Source organism: Sinohyriopsis cumingii, unplaced genomic scaffold (genome assembly GCF_028554795.1).
Source record: "Sinohyriopsis cumingii isolate HCF-2022 unplaced genomic scaffold, ASM2855479v2 utg000198l, whole genome shotgun sequence".
Lineage (NCBI taxonomy): Eukaryota > Metazoa > Mollusca > Bivalvia > Unionida > Unionidae > Sinohyriopsis > Sinohyriopsis cumingii.
The window spans coordinates 3,221,402-3,236,480 of record NW_028315875.1 but is presented as its reverse complement, the minus strand read 5'-3'; the positions used below and the strand labels follow the sequence as shown (position 1 = coordinate 3,236,480).

The 15,079-nt window shown below is 34.2% G+C and overlaps 2 protein-coding genes across 2 annotated transcripts; both read right to left on the bottom strand.

The window, feature by feature from the left end:
• Positions 1–2,304: 2,304 nt before the first annotated feature.
• Positions 2,305–5,917, bottom strand: LOC149774587 (5-hydroxytryptamine receptor 4-like). The gene has a single exon (XM_089945038.1). The coding sequence runs from the start codon at positions 5,703–5,705 to the stop codon at positions 4,749–4,751; it is 957 nt and encodes a 318-aa protein (XP_089801164.1). The 5' UTR covers positions 5,706–5,917; the 3' UTR covers positions 2,305–4,748.
• A 5,055-nt stretch (positions 5,918–10,972) lies between these two features.
• On the bottom strand, positions 10,973–11,851 carry LOC149774586 (SCAN domain-containing protein 3-like). Its single transcript, XM_089945027.1, has one exon. The coding sequence runs from the start codon at positions 11,849–11,851 to the stop codon at positions 10,973–10,975; it is 879 nt and encodes a 292-aa protein (XP_089801153.1).
• Between the last annotated feature and the right edge of the window lie 3,228 nt (positions 11,852–15,079).

Sequence of the window (15,079 nt, the reverse complement as noted above, 5' to 3'; positions counted from 1 at the left end):
TAGTTCAATTTGATGACGTATTTGAAACCTTTCACACGCGAATGTGCATCTAACAGTAAATAATTTGCAAAGAGGGGTGATATACACTCGCTCATGCACAACGTAACTTGCTGAGGCTATCAGCCCTGCAATTTTTAAAAATATGGCTATCCAAAGGAGGTTCTGTGTGTAAATGTTAGCAATAAATTTGAAATTAATAATCATTAATGGCTGTTATTGCTATCATTCGTATAAATATGTGGTTGTTTATTTGTTGTTGTTTTTTTCCACAAATTTGCAGGAATATGTCTTCAATGAATCTGGTGCATAACGTTTCATTAACATAAACATAACTTCTTTATACCCAACTTTGACGCTGACGTCAGCGTATGATCCTAGGAACTTTGTCGAAACCAATTTGATTGTGATCGAGAAGCCGTAAAGTCGAAGTCGAAGTGGTAAGAATTACACTGTCAGAACTGCGAAACGCCAACCTGCACTAGACATCCGTGCACCATGTTTTACACCATGATGGGCCAGCATCGTTTGCACTCCAGGTGAACGGATGTTTATAGCCTGCCAAAGTCTCGATATTATGACTGTTAGACAGTGATTGTTCGCACAGTTTTGAAATCTGAATAAACTTTTACTATTGGTGCAAACTCGCTTTCATTAACAATATCTGCATACGTACACACACACACAGACACACACACACACACACATATATATATATATTGTATTGTTTCTGTGAATTTATCATCGTTTAGATGTTAAACAACTTATTCTAGTCATTCGGACATCGATCAATAATTAAATAATTATCTTGAAATCTAACTGTTCTTATCACAAAAACAAGTTTGCCTTCGTTTTCAAATTAATCGAGTGTGCAATTCCTATGATAGGAAATGTAGTTCTCATCATTATTAGACAGTATATCTACTTCTCGATCGGGATTGTCTGTACAACTGTCTTAATAATCAGATCCGGACTGTATCAAGAAAAATCATGAACAAATAGTAGTATATATTTAGGATATTTGTAATTTAACTTAATTTTGTATGTGTATGACTTCTTCGTATACCTATTAGTTAATCATGATTTTAAACTTAATAGTGGGTGGTGGAAACTTCGTTGTTCTTCCGTATCTGTATTCTCAGTATTCTCCCCTTACACATCGGACAACTGTTGGTGGATTTATAATGTTTTATTTTTATTTTTTATTCTTCACTAGTGAGTATCATTTTAGAAGTGTTTCTTAGTTTAAAGTTCATCGTAAACAGTTTCAGAATTTTTTTTGTCAATAATCCTCTGAAAGTCACAAAACAAAAGAAAATAAAACTTTTTGATTATAAATTGCCGTGGTGTTAAGACCATTTTGGATACAAAGTATCTAACCTACGAATCCCGTAAGTTTCTTTAATTAGTCTATTCATCTCTCCATGTACAAGATCAATTAGCATGCAAGAAAAATCACCTAAGGAGTGATTATTTGTACTAAAATGTATTGAAACATTAGAGGAGAACTGAGGATCCATACAGTTTTTTTATATGAAAGCGTTGATTTTCATTCTCTTAGAATTTTATGAGGGTGTTTGTCCTATATTTTGCATGTTACATTTTTTTCATAGGTTATCAAATAAATCACATCAGCTGATACAAGTCAGTGTTATAACGTAGGACAAACACTTCTTTTGTATTGGAGCTACTAAAATAAGTTGGCATATTGACTAAGCTAGGTGATGGATACGGTGAATACGTATCATCGATCCATAAATACGATATCGTTTAATACCAATTATAATGCTGAGTAGTTCCAATCAGGTAGATATTTACCTGCATTCATTTGTGTTATATAAAACGTTCCTGGAGTTGGCGCCTTGTATCAAAATATGTTTGTTTCTGATCAAATATTTGGACAATTTGGGAATTTACTGTTATTAAAATTAGGAAAAACAAAATTAAGAGAAATCTATAAAACAATTAAATTATCTTTTACGTGGTATTACTTGTGCTTTATTTCAGTAGAAAAAAATGAACCGTAAACTGTTCAGGAACACTTGTCTCAAGATATACTTAATTTAGTAAATACAGACAATTTTAAATCATATACAAAGTGGAGAACAAACAGTGTTGTACTTATTGAACAACTTTTTGAAAGATTCTTGTTAAGTTTTGATGAAATAAACAAACAACAAACTACTAATTTTATCCAGTACTTTGCTTTTATCTCAACGACATCTGTGCAGTTGAAGAAGAAAATTACATTATTTTTTAAAAGTGGAAATATGTCCATGCAATAATCGACAAACCTTCACATCTTAGTGAAAGAGCAGAGATAAAATTTATTTATAAAGGCCTGACAAGAAGCAAGATACAAAAGTCAAATGGTGAATATAAAAATTGATCCATGCAGCAAGGATGTGAATGGACCAACCCATTTGTTTTGGCTAAACTTTGTACAAAAGACACAAAACGGATTAGCTTTAAGCTAAGATTTCTAAGCAGAAATATTGCCACAAACCAGTTATTAATGAAGATTAATTTAGGTGATAATGATGAATGCACCTTGTTTAATGAGGAAAGAGAACAATTTTAGCAATTATTATATGATCATTCTGTGAATAGGACTGTCTCGGAAATTGTTTGAAGAACGGATCCAAACTTACGACCCGAAGCTTACAATGACACAAAAAGATGTCGTTATAGGAAATAACAACTCTGATGATCTTATCAATTCCCTAAATTTGCTTGCAAAATATGTTATATACAGATCACGTGGCGCATCAGAATCCCAAATCGCACCTATTATAAAAAATTGTGATTTAATATACAAAAGGCTGAAAAATATATCGTCAAAAGTAATAACAAATGTGATGAGTTTAAGAAAAAGTGTACGCTTTTGTCAACTTTTGGTTCCATTTCTTAGTTTTCTCTACTTCCACATCAATGAAACAAACACTCAATGTAAAACCCATTGAGGTTTGTAAATGAGTGGTTCTCTGTGTACAATACATGTGAGTGTAGCTGTCAATGTGTGTGCATGTGAATGAGTGTGTGTGCTTGTGAGTGTCTTGGTGTGTGTGTATGTGTGTCTAAGTAAGGGAACATAAGTAAAGATCAGGATGGAAAATAAATTTAAGGTAATGCCCCATACATCTGGTCAAGTAGTGATGTAGATACGCAAAGGAACATGTAAAATCATGAAAACTGAATCTCAATTTAAAAAAATACAAGCAGGCAAGTAAATGTGGGTGACCCCACTGTATAGAAATTGGATAACGCAAACGTGTAGAACATTCAGATATTAAGATATCATTTACAGTTAGGAGTTATCTCTAAATGACCAAGAATTATATATATATATATATATATATATATATATATATATATATATATATATATATATATATATATATATATATATATATATATATATATATATATATATATGTGTGTGTGTGTGTGTGTGTGTGTGTGTGTGTGTGTGTGTGCTGAAAGTCAATGATGTGGATGCCAGTGATTATACTTTCATAATGATGATCATCATCATTGTTATCATCATCATCATCATCATAATCATCGATGACACATTTCTCACATTGGAAAGCTATTGATATATTGGTATCAATCAATATCTTTGTTTTCTGACAAACTCTCCGAATCTGTGTTAATCCGAATCTGTTGTAACAAATCTCATAATCAAATTGTCGTCTTGATCATAGCAAGCGTTTATTTATTTATTTTTTATTTATTTATTTATTTATTGTATTTTGTTTAAAGTGTTTTGAATAGATCGGAGTAAAGTTAATAATGTACAGCGAAATTAATCATATGAAAAATGTCGTACTGAGAGAAACCATCCTGTGGTTATTTGATCAAACTTATTAACACTGAAAGTGTAAAATAAATCACAAACAGTGAACCCTGCAAATAAGAATACGACTGTAACATGAAAGGAAACAATAAAGCTGAGTGAATTCTGGGTAAGTCCAAATCACAAAGATGCTAGTTGACCTCTATCACAACAAAAGCCTGTGAGCTTTCTACGGTAAAATACTTAACAACCAGGTGGTACCTCATGACTTATGGTATTTGTATGTGGCGATTCCGTTTTGTTCAAAATGACCAAGAAGTGCGTCATTGGCAACTTTATGACTTAGAACTGCTTATGCATTGGTGTAACCATCATCCAGTTAGCCACTTCATCAAAATCTGGTTGAACATCTGTTTGAAATATTTTATTTTATTCCCATACAATGTTATACTAATTATTATCTTCGATCAAACGACAGGTCCTTGGTGACCGATACCAGTCCATGCCCTTCAGCAAGCAAGGTAGGTGTAAATACGTGTTTATATCGGCTAGAAAATACACCTTACACATCTCAACATTTCCATGCAGTCCACCAAATTAAAAAAGATATTTGTAACATCTTAAAGGAGATCAAAAAGTAAGCAATCCTTTTTTTGTGTCACAAAACATGGAATGGGAACAATTATCTGAGGCAACGGTTCCCTGAATCTTCATAGCTTCTTTTTTCTTTTTTTTCTTGACAGCATCCCTTAAATGTAACTAGGTTCGCTTTTTCCTTATAGCGTTTCATACATATAACTTGGGTCGCTTTTCTTGAAAACATATCTAAAAGATAAATATGATTGCTGTTTCTTGACAGCATCCATTAAATGCAACTTGGGTCGCTTTTCTTGAAAACATATTTAAAACGTAACAAGGATTGCTTTTTCTTGACATCATCCATTAAGTGTAACTAGGGTGGTCCAATACAAGTATGTTTTTCCATTAGTAGGTACACTATAGGGTTGATGGCAGAGTTGGCGTACCCCAGCCACGTGACGGCCCTGATAACTGCTGCAGACGTAGAATAGTTAACGAATGGATCGATGATGTTGATGGTGAAAAATGGTGCCCATAGAACGAAGAAACATCCCGTCATGGTGGCAATTGTTCTTGCTACTCTCGATTCTGTGCGTCTAATGTTTTTATCAGACGTACTAATGTTTGGTACTTCGGAACTAGAATCTTGCTGAAGCCGATGCTTTACAGTAAGATAAACCTGAGTATTTCCCCACAAGATGAAAGCAGACGGCAAGAAAAATGAACACAGTGATCCGATCACAGCATACGGAGCGTTGGTAATTAGTATACAACCACTTAGTTTTGCACACTCACTTAATTCCTCTATATCTAGAATGTGTACTTTCAGAGAAATGAGTCCGAATGATAAACCAAGCGGAAATCCCCAGCAGATAAGCGAAATAACCAAGATATTCCGACCAGTAAACCATTTGTTGTAAGAAAATGGTCTACATATTGCGATGTACCTCTCCAGAGACAAACAAGAGAAATGAATAATTGATGTTGTAGTAAACATTACGTCCAAACTATTTGCAATGAAACATGTTTGTTCTCCGAAAATTCCTATATTATTGTAAAATAATCCATAAATTCCAAATGGCATTACGGATACAGCTACCATAAGGTCAGACACTGCAAGGGATACCAGGAAAATACGGGTAAACATCCTGTGCTTTGCACGGCAAATAAATCTGAAAATTATTATAAAATTAAGACAAATTGTGGACAAAATTAAGCACGCCAATCCGGCACCAAGTATAACTCTTTCAGGAAGATTCAGCAGGTCGCTTTGCTGTTTGATCGCCGTATCACAAACGAAAGGGATTCTTGAGAGGTTGTCGTAAGCCATTTCATCGACAAAGTCCACGATTGCTTCATGCACCAGCAGCGTATATATCCCTGATACCGAATCAGTAGCATTTTAGAGAGAATGTTTATGTATGCATTGAAAGCTTTGCAGAGAATGGGTGCCAGGCAGAGAACACTATTTCTATCAAAACAGCGATAACAGTATCTGTCAATTATATATTACCCACCTCTTACCGAGAAGCGGATGTTGTCTGCTCCAATGTACTATGGCAAGTGATATGTTTCAAATAAATAAATTCCAGGCACAGGCTGTTGGTACATCCCCAGATCAATATTAGTTGCAAGCAAAAGTAAACTCAAAATGAAAATGTATTTATCAGTGCCGGTTATTAGATGAAACCTCTTTCCAGTTACCATCAAAGAAATTTGCAATATATTTTAATTTTAGTGGCTAAAGGTAGGTTATTCGCAGGTGAGAAAAGACAGGTGATGGTATACATGGTACAAAATATTAAATTGGTAGTAGATATTGAAAAGTAAAAATACTTTTAACAGATACTACCCGTACGTTTGCTTCATGCGTTAAAACAAAGTGCACATACATACATACATACATACATACATATATATATATATATATATATATATATATATATATATATATATATATATATATATATATATATATATATATATATATATCAGAACGAAAATAGCTCAACACTTTTTCACATGGTAATATATACATATAATCTGTCATGTGAATTACATATCCGTCAGCAGATTATTTCCCCAGGGAACGAGTCCACGTTCAACCTATGTAAATGACTCGATTAAAGCAAGAACAATTTTGCTTTTACTTCTGAAAGGAATACGAAGCGACCGTCTATGGATACGGAAGTTGCAAGTGAACCCCCCCCCCCCCCATACAACAACTTAAGGAAAAAGATAAAGTAATCCAATTCATTAGTTATCAGGAATCAAAGCTGAAATAATCTCATTCTGGGCATGAAAGACTACAGTTAACTTGTTTAAAAAATGAGCCTCAAGCGACCCGTGACTAGGTCCAATTTAGATTTGTTGACTAATCCATTTTCTGTTGTTAAATCAAGATTTCACGCTGACACAAATAGCACAAACAATATGTTTTAGTATTGTTTACTACTGATTTTGTCTATATAAAAAAACAACTTTAAAACGTAGCGTAGGTACGATTCACCTAGTCCGATAAATCAACCCCACAAATCTGTTTTAATATGGATGGACGATGTTGTGCCTCACCCGAAAATCAATATCACCACGGGTGAAGGGCTGATTTATCGTCCTACGATTCACCCAACTCAAACACACATGCTGACAGGGTATGCTCATTCTGTCTGTCTGTCTGTCTGTCTCTCTCTCACACACACACATATGTCGCAGATATGTATGTATGTATCTATATCTATATATATATATATATATATATATATATATATATATATATATATATATATATATATATATATATATGAATGAGTGTGTATGCTTTGTGTTCGAATCTAAGTAGAGGAATAATTGCAAATTTTACAACTTTAATATTCTCTCTCTCTCTCTCTCTCTCTCTCTCTCTCTATATATATATATATATATATATATATATATATATATATATATATATATATATATATATATATATATATGAATGAGTGTGTATGCTTTGTGTTCGAATCTAAGTAGAGGAATAATTGCAAATTTTACAACTTTAATATTCTCTCTCTCTCTCTCTCTCTCTCTCTCTCTCTCTCTATATATATATATATATATATATATATATATATATATATATATATATATATATACACACACCACACACATTAAAAATAACATGGCATTTAAAGTGTTGGTATCAAGTAAATTGATATACCAGTACTGTTGGTATATCAAATTGTGATCCGCCCATGGTGCAGTAATAAGAATATATAAACATTCTTTCAAATGCAAGCCTAAAGATCAATGATTAATTTCTACTAATTCATTAATCTTAATTAACAGATGAAAATAACGATAACAAGTATTAATAGACCCTGTTTTCTAAATTAAAATGGTACACAATTTCATCGAAATCCTTTCTTTTTCCATTCCCCTTTTCACTCTCGTGCGTAAAAGGGGCAAAATAAGCAAAAATTTGGAGAGGGTGAGAAAAACATTTCGCTGGACGAAAACATTAAAACTGAACTTGTACCAAGTAACCTATAATAATCTGGTTCGTCGTAACGGTATGTTTACGCTTTCCTTGGGATCTATCTACAGTGTTCACAATATCAATGATACATAGTTGCAATACTAGTCGAAACCAGGCCTGTATGTTAAATTTTTCGGCCACAAGGCACACATACTGTAGCGTATGTAATGCTTTGTAGTTGTTGTTTCTTAAAAATATTCAATGTTCTAAAAATTGATTATTAATTATTAAATATAAAAATGTCCAAATGATCTCTCTCTCTCTCTCTCTCTCTCTCTGGATTATGGTAGCTAGATACGGGGGCGAAAATCCATGAAATTACGAGCGTTGGGGATTTTTGCTTGTGTCATACGACGATATCTTTGGACCTATGAATGATGGTAAAGTTTAGACAGAGAGAATTGTATAGTCTTTAGAAATGTTAATTAAAGCAAAACAATGACTTAGATGAACACTCAGAATATTAAAATATTTTAATTACCTCTTGTTCGTTTGCCATTTCGCTTAGGTTCTATTCCAAGCTAATTTCCATATGTCAGTACATGAATGCCCGACAGTTCAGTTTCAGTGTACAATCTACGAGTTTGTAGTTCACTACTATCTTCACAATAAACATATTTCATAAATCATGAGTGTGTCTTATATAGATTTAATAAATGTGAATAAAAATAGGAAGTCCAAAAGAAACAATTAACTTATCAATATGCATATGTGATTGTGAACAAGAAGAAAAATCGTAGAACTACATTTTGTAGCGGACACACTCGCAGGGATGTGAGGAGTTGCCTGGAGCATATCGTAACTCCATTCGAAGTACAAATATGTGTATTTGTATGTGATATAAATAAAATATATGTATAGTATGTATGCTATATCAATGATATACCAATCGAATATCAATGATATACCACTGTAATAAATTTTTCATTAAGAGGAAACTCGGCAAGCCTCGATTGCTTTTAATGAAAACTTTATACATCTCGTGGAAGATCATTTATACAGCATACATACTATACATATAGTCTATGTCTCTGTTTTTATGTCTGTCTGTGTCTGTCTGTCTGTCTGTCTCTGTCTCTCTGTCTGTCTGTCTGTCTGTCTCTCTCTCTCTCTCTCTATATATATATATATATATACCAGAAAAGGGTATAAGTCAAATCTTTCTTTTATCATCTTTTCAAGAGGGCTATATATATATATATATATATATATATATATATATATATATATATATATATATATATATATATATATATATATATATACCAGCATAAATGTATTAAACTTGATACTATTTTATAATTTTGTCACCAATACACAATGACATAAACAATTATAAGTATTGTCCGTATCCATTACCCGGATTCGCACAGAGCATGCGACTCGTAATTCGTTGTCAACATTTCAATACCTGCCAAGGCCAGCCAGGGTCAACTGTCTTTGTATGCCCCTAGACAAGAAATTTAGATACAACTGCTCACCTTTGTATGACCAGTATCAATCTGAAATTTCAGCATATCTGAAGTCACATGGGCACAAGTGCAATTAAACACATATATTATATGTGGATACAGTGATAACATTCTGTACTGTCAGGCTTTAACATATATCATTGCAGCTGGTCAAGAAATAATTACTTTAACGACTTTTAAAATGGTGCAAGGGAATTAGCATTACTTCTCGACGGGCTCAGCGAGTTCCATGAGGTAAGTGATGATACAGTAAAAGAGTTTTTGGAATGGTTGGTTCTCGACCTCGGTGTTTGCAGTTTGTTATTAGTGGCAGAACCTATCGGGCCTTATTTGCTGTGTGATTTGGCAACTGGTAGTTTATACCACGATACAATACAAAAAACACAACAACAAAAAATATTAAACTCTTAATTGTTCGTCAAAGAAATACATTGTTTCTTTGTGAACTGTTGCCTGAAAACACAATCCTCGGAATGAAAACCATTTGTAAACAGTTTTTCTATCTTGTAAATAACATAAACATCGACAGACATTACCGCAGTGTTTCTCGAACCTTTTTGTCTTGCGGCGCACCAAAGAGATCTAAAAAAATTACGGCACACCTGAAAAGATTTAACAATTTTTGTGGTGAAGAACTTATTTATTTTTACATATATATTTAATTTTAAGTTTAATGTGAGGGATGTGCCTGCGTTCGAGATCAAATCAGATTGAAACGAGGCTCCAAAGTCGAAAATAAGCGCGCATGTCATCGACGATTTTACGAAGTCTCTCTCTCTTTTTCGATTTGATTTCAGTCAATGCTGAAAATCCAAACTCACAAAACCACGAAGACACAAATGGCAGAATTACTTTGATTGCTTATGAACTGATTGCAGGATATGACTTCTTGACTGAGATCCAAAACTCATCCAGGCTCTTTTCGGGAAATGTTGACTGAAAAAAATCATCGTTTTTTAAATCAATGAGCTGTTCTTCTTCGGTTGTAAGATTTGTAGTTTCGTTGTTTCCGAATGGATTGATCACCCATCCATGTTCATCGCTTACATGTGATGGGAAGTAATGCTGCAGTGCCGATTGTAGGTCTCTCAGTGTGTCCAGAATTTCGGGAATGATTTTCTTGTTTGAATGAGATTTGTTAACAGTAGGAAAGCAGTCGAGGACTCCCTTCGAGACCTTACTTTGCCACAGCGACAACTTTTCATCAAACGACTTCAGTTTTCATGTTGCAGTGATGATGCTTTCCGATGGTTCTTGAAGACTTAAATTCAGCGAATTTAATTTGTCGAATAAATCGGAGAGAAACTGAACCTTCAGCCACCAGATTTCGTCATGAAGAGAGAATCCAAAGTCTGTTTTTTCAACCTCCAAGAACGAAATCACTTCAATCTTGAGATGGACGAGACGCTTTAACACTTTTCCCCTTGAAAGCCAACGAACGTCGGTATGGTACAGCAGGCATTTGTAGACTGAATCCATCGCTTCAGAGTTGAGAGAAAAGTCGAGATTGAAGCGGTCGAGATTTGATGAAGTTTACAACTTGAATAACATGGTTCAGAACAGACTCCAAATCATTCGGCAAAGATTTGGAGGCGAGAGCTTCTCTGTGGATCATGCAGTGAACAAATAACATGTTTGGATTTTTTGGCGCAGAAGAGTGACGAATCCCTTCTTTCTTCCCTGCATTAAAGGACATCCATCGGTGCAAACGCTGACACAGTTTTTCCACTGTAGGCTGAACAGCAAAATATTTTCATTCACCAAATGGAAAATGTCTTCGCCTCTCGTCGTAGTTTCCAAATCCTTGCAAAATAAGTACTCGTTCACACATTTTCCATCCTTTACGAATCGAATAAAAGCCAGCAGCTGATCTTTGCCACTAACGTCCGTAGATTCATCAACTTGAAGAGACCACAGCAGAGACAATTCATCGTCAGGCGCTTCGAAGTGTTCGCAAATTTGATCCTTTAAATCTGACGATAAGTCTTCAATTCTGCGCGAAATCGTGTCATTTGACATAGGAACTTTCTTTACTTTTTCGGCGGCATTGGTTCCAGGCATAGTTTCAACGACAATTGCTAATGCTGGCGCAGTGACTGATTCAGCCTCTGTATGCGCTTTCTTGCGTTTTGCCAACAACTGAGCGACCTTATAACTTGCAATCAATCCCTTTTCGGGCAGTTTCATGTAGTTCGTAAGTTTCTTAGCTTGTTTATTTTGTCGAGCCACGAGATTTTCGAAGTATTCCTTTGGTTTGTCCTTTACAGCTGGATGTTTTGTTTCCATGTGTCTCTTCAATTTGCTGGGAACAAGCGCCTCGTTCGACAAAACTGCGTTGCAGATCAGCCGGAATGGCAGTCGAGCATCTTCAGATCCCGAAGCGATGAAACCATACTCGATGTAATCTTCTTTGTACTTTCGCTTGCTTCCTTGCTTTTCATTTAACAGTTTCTCTTTCAGAGTTCCAGACTTGCTTAAGCATTTCTCCATGGATAAACAATGAACAAACTTTATTTATAAGCATGGAACGGAACGGTTTGATTTCTTACGTCGTATATTTATTATATTAGCGTGGAAAATACGAGCACATTGTATAGCTGCCACCCCTAGCGGGCAAATGTAGCGGTCTGATTTCTTATGTCGTGTATTTATTATTTTAGCTTGGAAAATTCGAGAACATTGTATAATGGGCTGCATGTATTTATTATTAGACTATTATTATAATTAGAGCGATCGAATTATTCCGAGATCTCGCACAAGTCTCGCGTTACGAAATTAGCCAATGAATGACAGACTGACAGAGACTGCGTTTTTATATATGTTACTTTTTTAACTTTTGCGACATTGATTTGCCATTTAATTTTTCGGTATGTTCAAGGTTTCAAAATGCTAGCACTTTTAAATATTTTTCAAAACTCCCTCGGCACACCTGCAAATCCCTCGCGGCACACTAGTGTGCCGCGGCACACGTTACCTTGACAATATATAAATAAACATTGACAGACATTACTATGTCAATATATACATAAACATTGACAGTTATTACTATGTCAATATTTACATAAATATTGACAGACATAACCATGACACTATGTATATAAACATTGACAGGCATTGCCATGTCAATATATACATAAACATTGACAGACATTATCATGTCAATAATTACATAAATATTGACAGATAGTACCATGACAATATATACATAAACATTGACAGGCATTGCCATGTCAATATATACATAAACATTGACAGACATTACCATGTCAATATTTACATAAAGATTGACAGATAGTACCATAACAATATATGCATAAATATTGACAGACATTATCATGTCAATATTTACATAAATATTGACAGACATTACCATGACAACATATACATAAACACTGACAGACATTATCATGTCAATATGTACATATTTATGTTGTACCCACTCATTAGAAGGTTGGTTAAATCACAAAGTTTATAGTGTTTAGATTTTTTCGAAAGTAGAGATTACGGTTTGTAGAAGAATAGAGAAAAAGCTCCAACCAAACGTTTGAAGAAATGTTTAAATAAACAAAGTATTCTAAATTGTTAAGTAATGCAGACGAGTGTCTTTTTTTTCAGATTTCTTTGGATTCTGCAGTTTTTCTTCGGAATCCTTTAGTGACAGTATTGTGTCTGGTGTTCACTTTACCTGCACTGTTGGGACTAGATAATTCAAACAGATTTTTCCAAGGTATTGTAACTCCTTTGATAAATGGTGTAATTGCCATTTTGGGCTAAAGCTTTTCACGGATTAAAATTGTAATACTGCTTTAGGTTTGATTACCCGTAATATAACTTGAAAATCATAAACTACATTCAAATTAAAGTACACAATATTGTTCACCTCTAGACAGTATGACAGTGATTCTTGTGAACTACAAGCACGAACATTGTTCCAAGCTCCAACACAAATATATAAACAACAATTTGATTTGCCACTTACAACGTCAATTTCAATCATGTAATCTGTATTACATATATTGTAAGGATTTGCGTTCAACATTGAATCATTTTCTGCAGTAAATCATATATTTTTGCATTCTCTTTACACCGAAGGTAGCAAACTTTATCATACCCAAAACATCCGGAAAAATAACAAAACAAAATATGGGCAAGTCTCATGCAATTTGAAGCTATTGATATGATGTTAAACTATTTTGACATGATGTGAAGCTATTGATATGATATGAAGCTACTGATATGATGCTAAGCTATTGATATGATGTTAAGCTATTGATATGATATGAAGCTACTGATATGATACTAAGCTATTGATATGATATGAAGCTACTGATATGATGCTAAGCTATTGATATGATGCTAAGCTATTGACATGATGTGAAGCTATTGATATGATGTTATGCTATTGATATAGTGTGCCCATTTGATACCAAAACCGCGGACGAAACTACATTATATGACATTCTATTTTAGAATAAATAGGTAAAATAAGTTCCAAATGTATGGGAGAATCGTGAAGAGCCGAGCATTTCAAATAGTTCTATGCATAAACGTTATTACAATAGTTGTTGTTTGTTTTGTATTATTTCTCCTGGTATGAACTAAATAGTTGGTCATTGACTTGATTAATGCCTTGTGTACTCTAGATATGCCAATGCTTTGATTCAATGCCTTGTGTACTCTAGATATGCCAATGTCTTGATTAAATGCCTTCTGTACTCTAGATATGCCAATGGCTTGATTAATGTCTTGTGTACTCTAGATATGCCATGTCTTGATTCATTGCCTTGTGTACTCTAGATAAGCAAATGTCTTGATGCCTCGTGTACTCTAGATATACCAATGTCTTCATCAAATGCCTTGTGTACTCTAGATAAGCCAATGTCTTGATTCAATGCCTTGTGTACTCTAGATATGTCAACGTATTGATTAAATGCATTATATACTCTAGATTTGCCAATGTATTGATTCAATGCCTTGTTTACTCTAGATATGCCAATGTCTTGATTCAAGCCTCATGTACTCTAGATATGCCACTGTCTTGATTCAATGCCTTGTGTACTCTAGATATGCAAATGCATTGATTAAATGATTTGTGTACTCTAGATATGCCAATGGCTTGATTAATGCCTTGTGTACTCTAGATTTGCCAATGTCTTGATTCAATGCCTTGTTTACTCTAGATATGCTAATGTCTTGATTAAATGCCTTGTGTACTCTAGATATGCAAATGGCTTGATTAATGCCTTGTGTGCTCTAGACATGCCAATGTCTTGATTCAATGCATTGTGTACTCTAGATATGCCAATGTCTTGATTCGATGCCTTGTGTACTCTAGATATGCCAATGTATTGATTCAGTGCCTTGTGTACTCTAGATATATCAATATCTTGATTAATGTCTTGTGTAATCTAGATTTGCCAATGTCTTGATCCAATGCCTTGTGTACTCTAGATTTGCCAATTTCTTTATTCAGTGCCTTGTTTACTCTAGACATGTCAATGTCTTGATTGAATGCCTTGTGTCCTCTAGATATGCCAAAGTCTTGATTCAATGACTTGTTTATTCTAGATATGCCAGTGTTTTGATTAAATGACTTGTTTACTCTAGATATGCCAATGGCTTGATTCAATGCTTTGTTTACTCTAGATTTGCCAATTTCTTTATTCATTGCCTTGTTTACTCTAGACATGTCAATGTCTTGATTGAATGCCTTGTGTC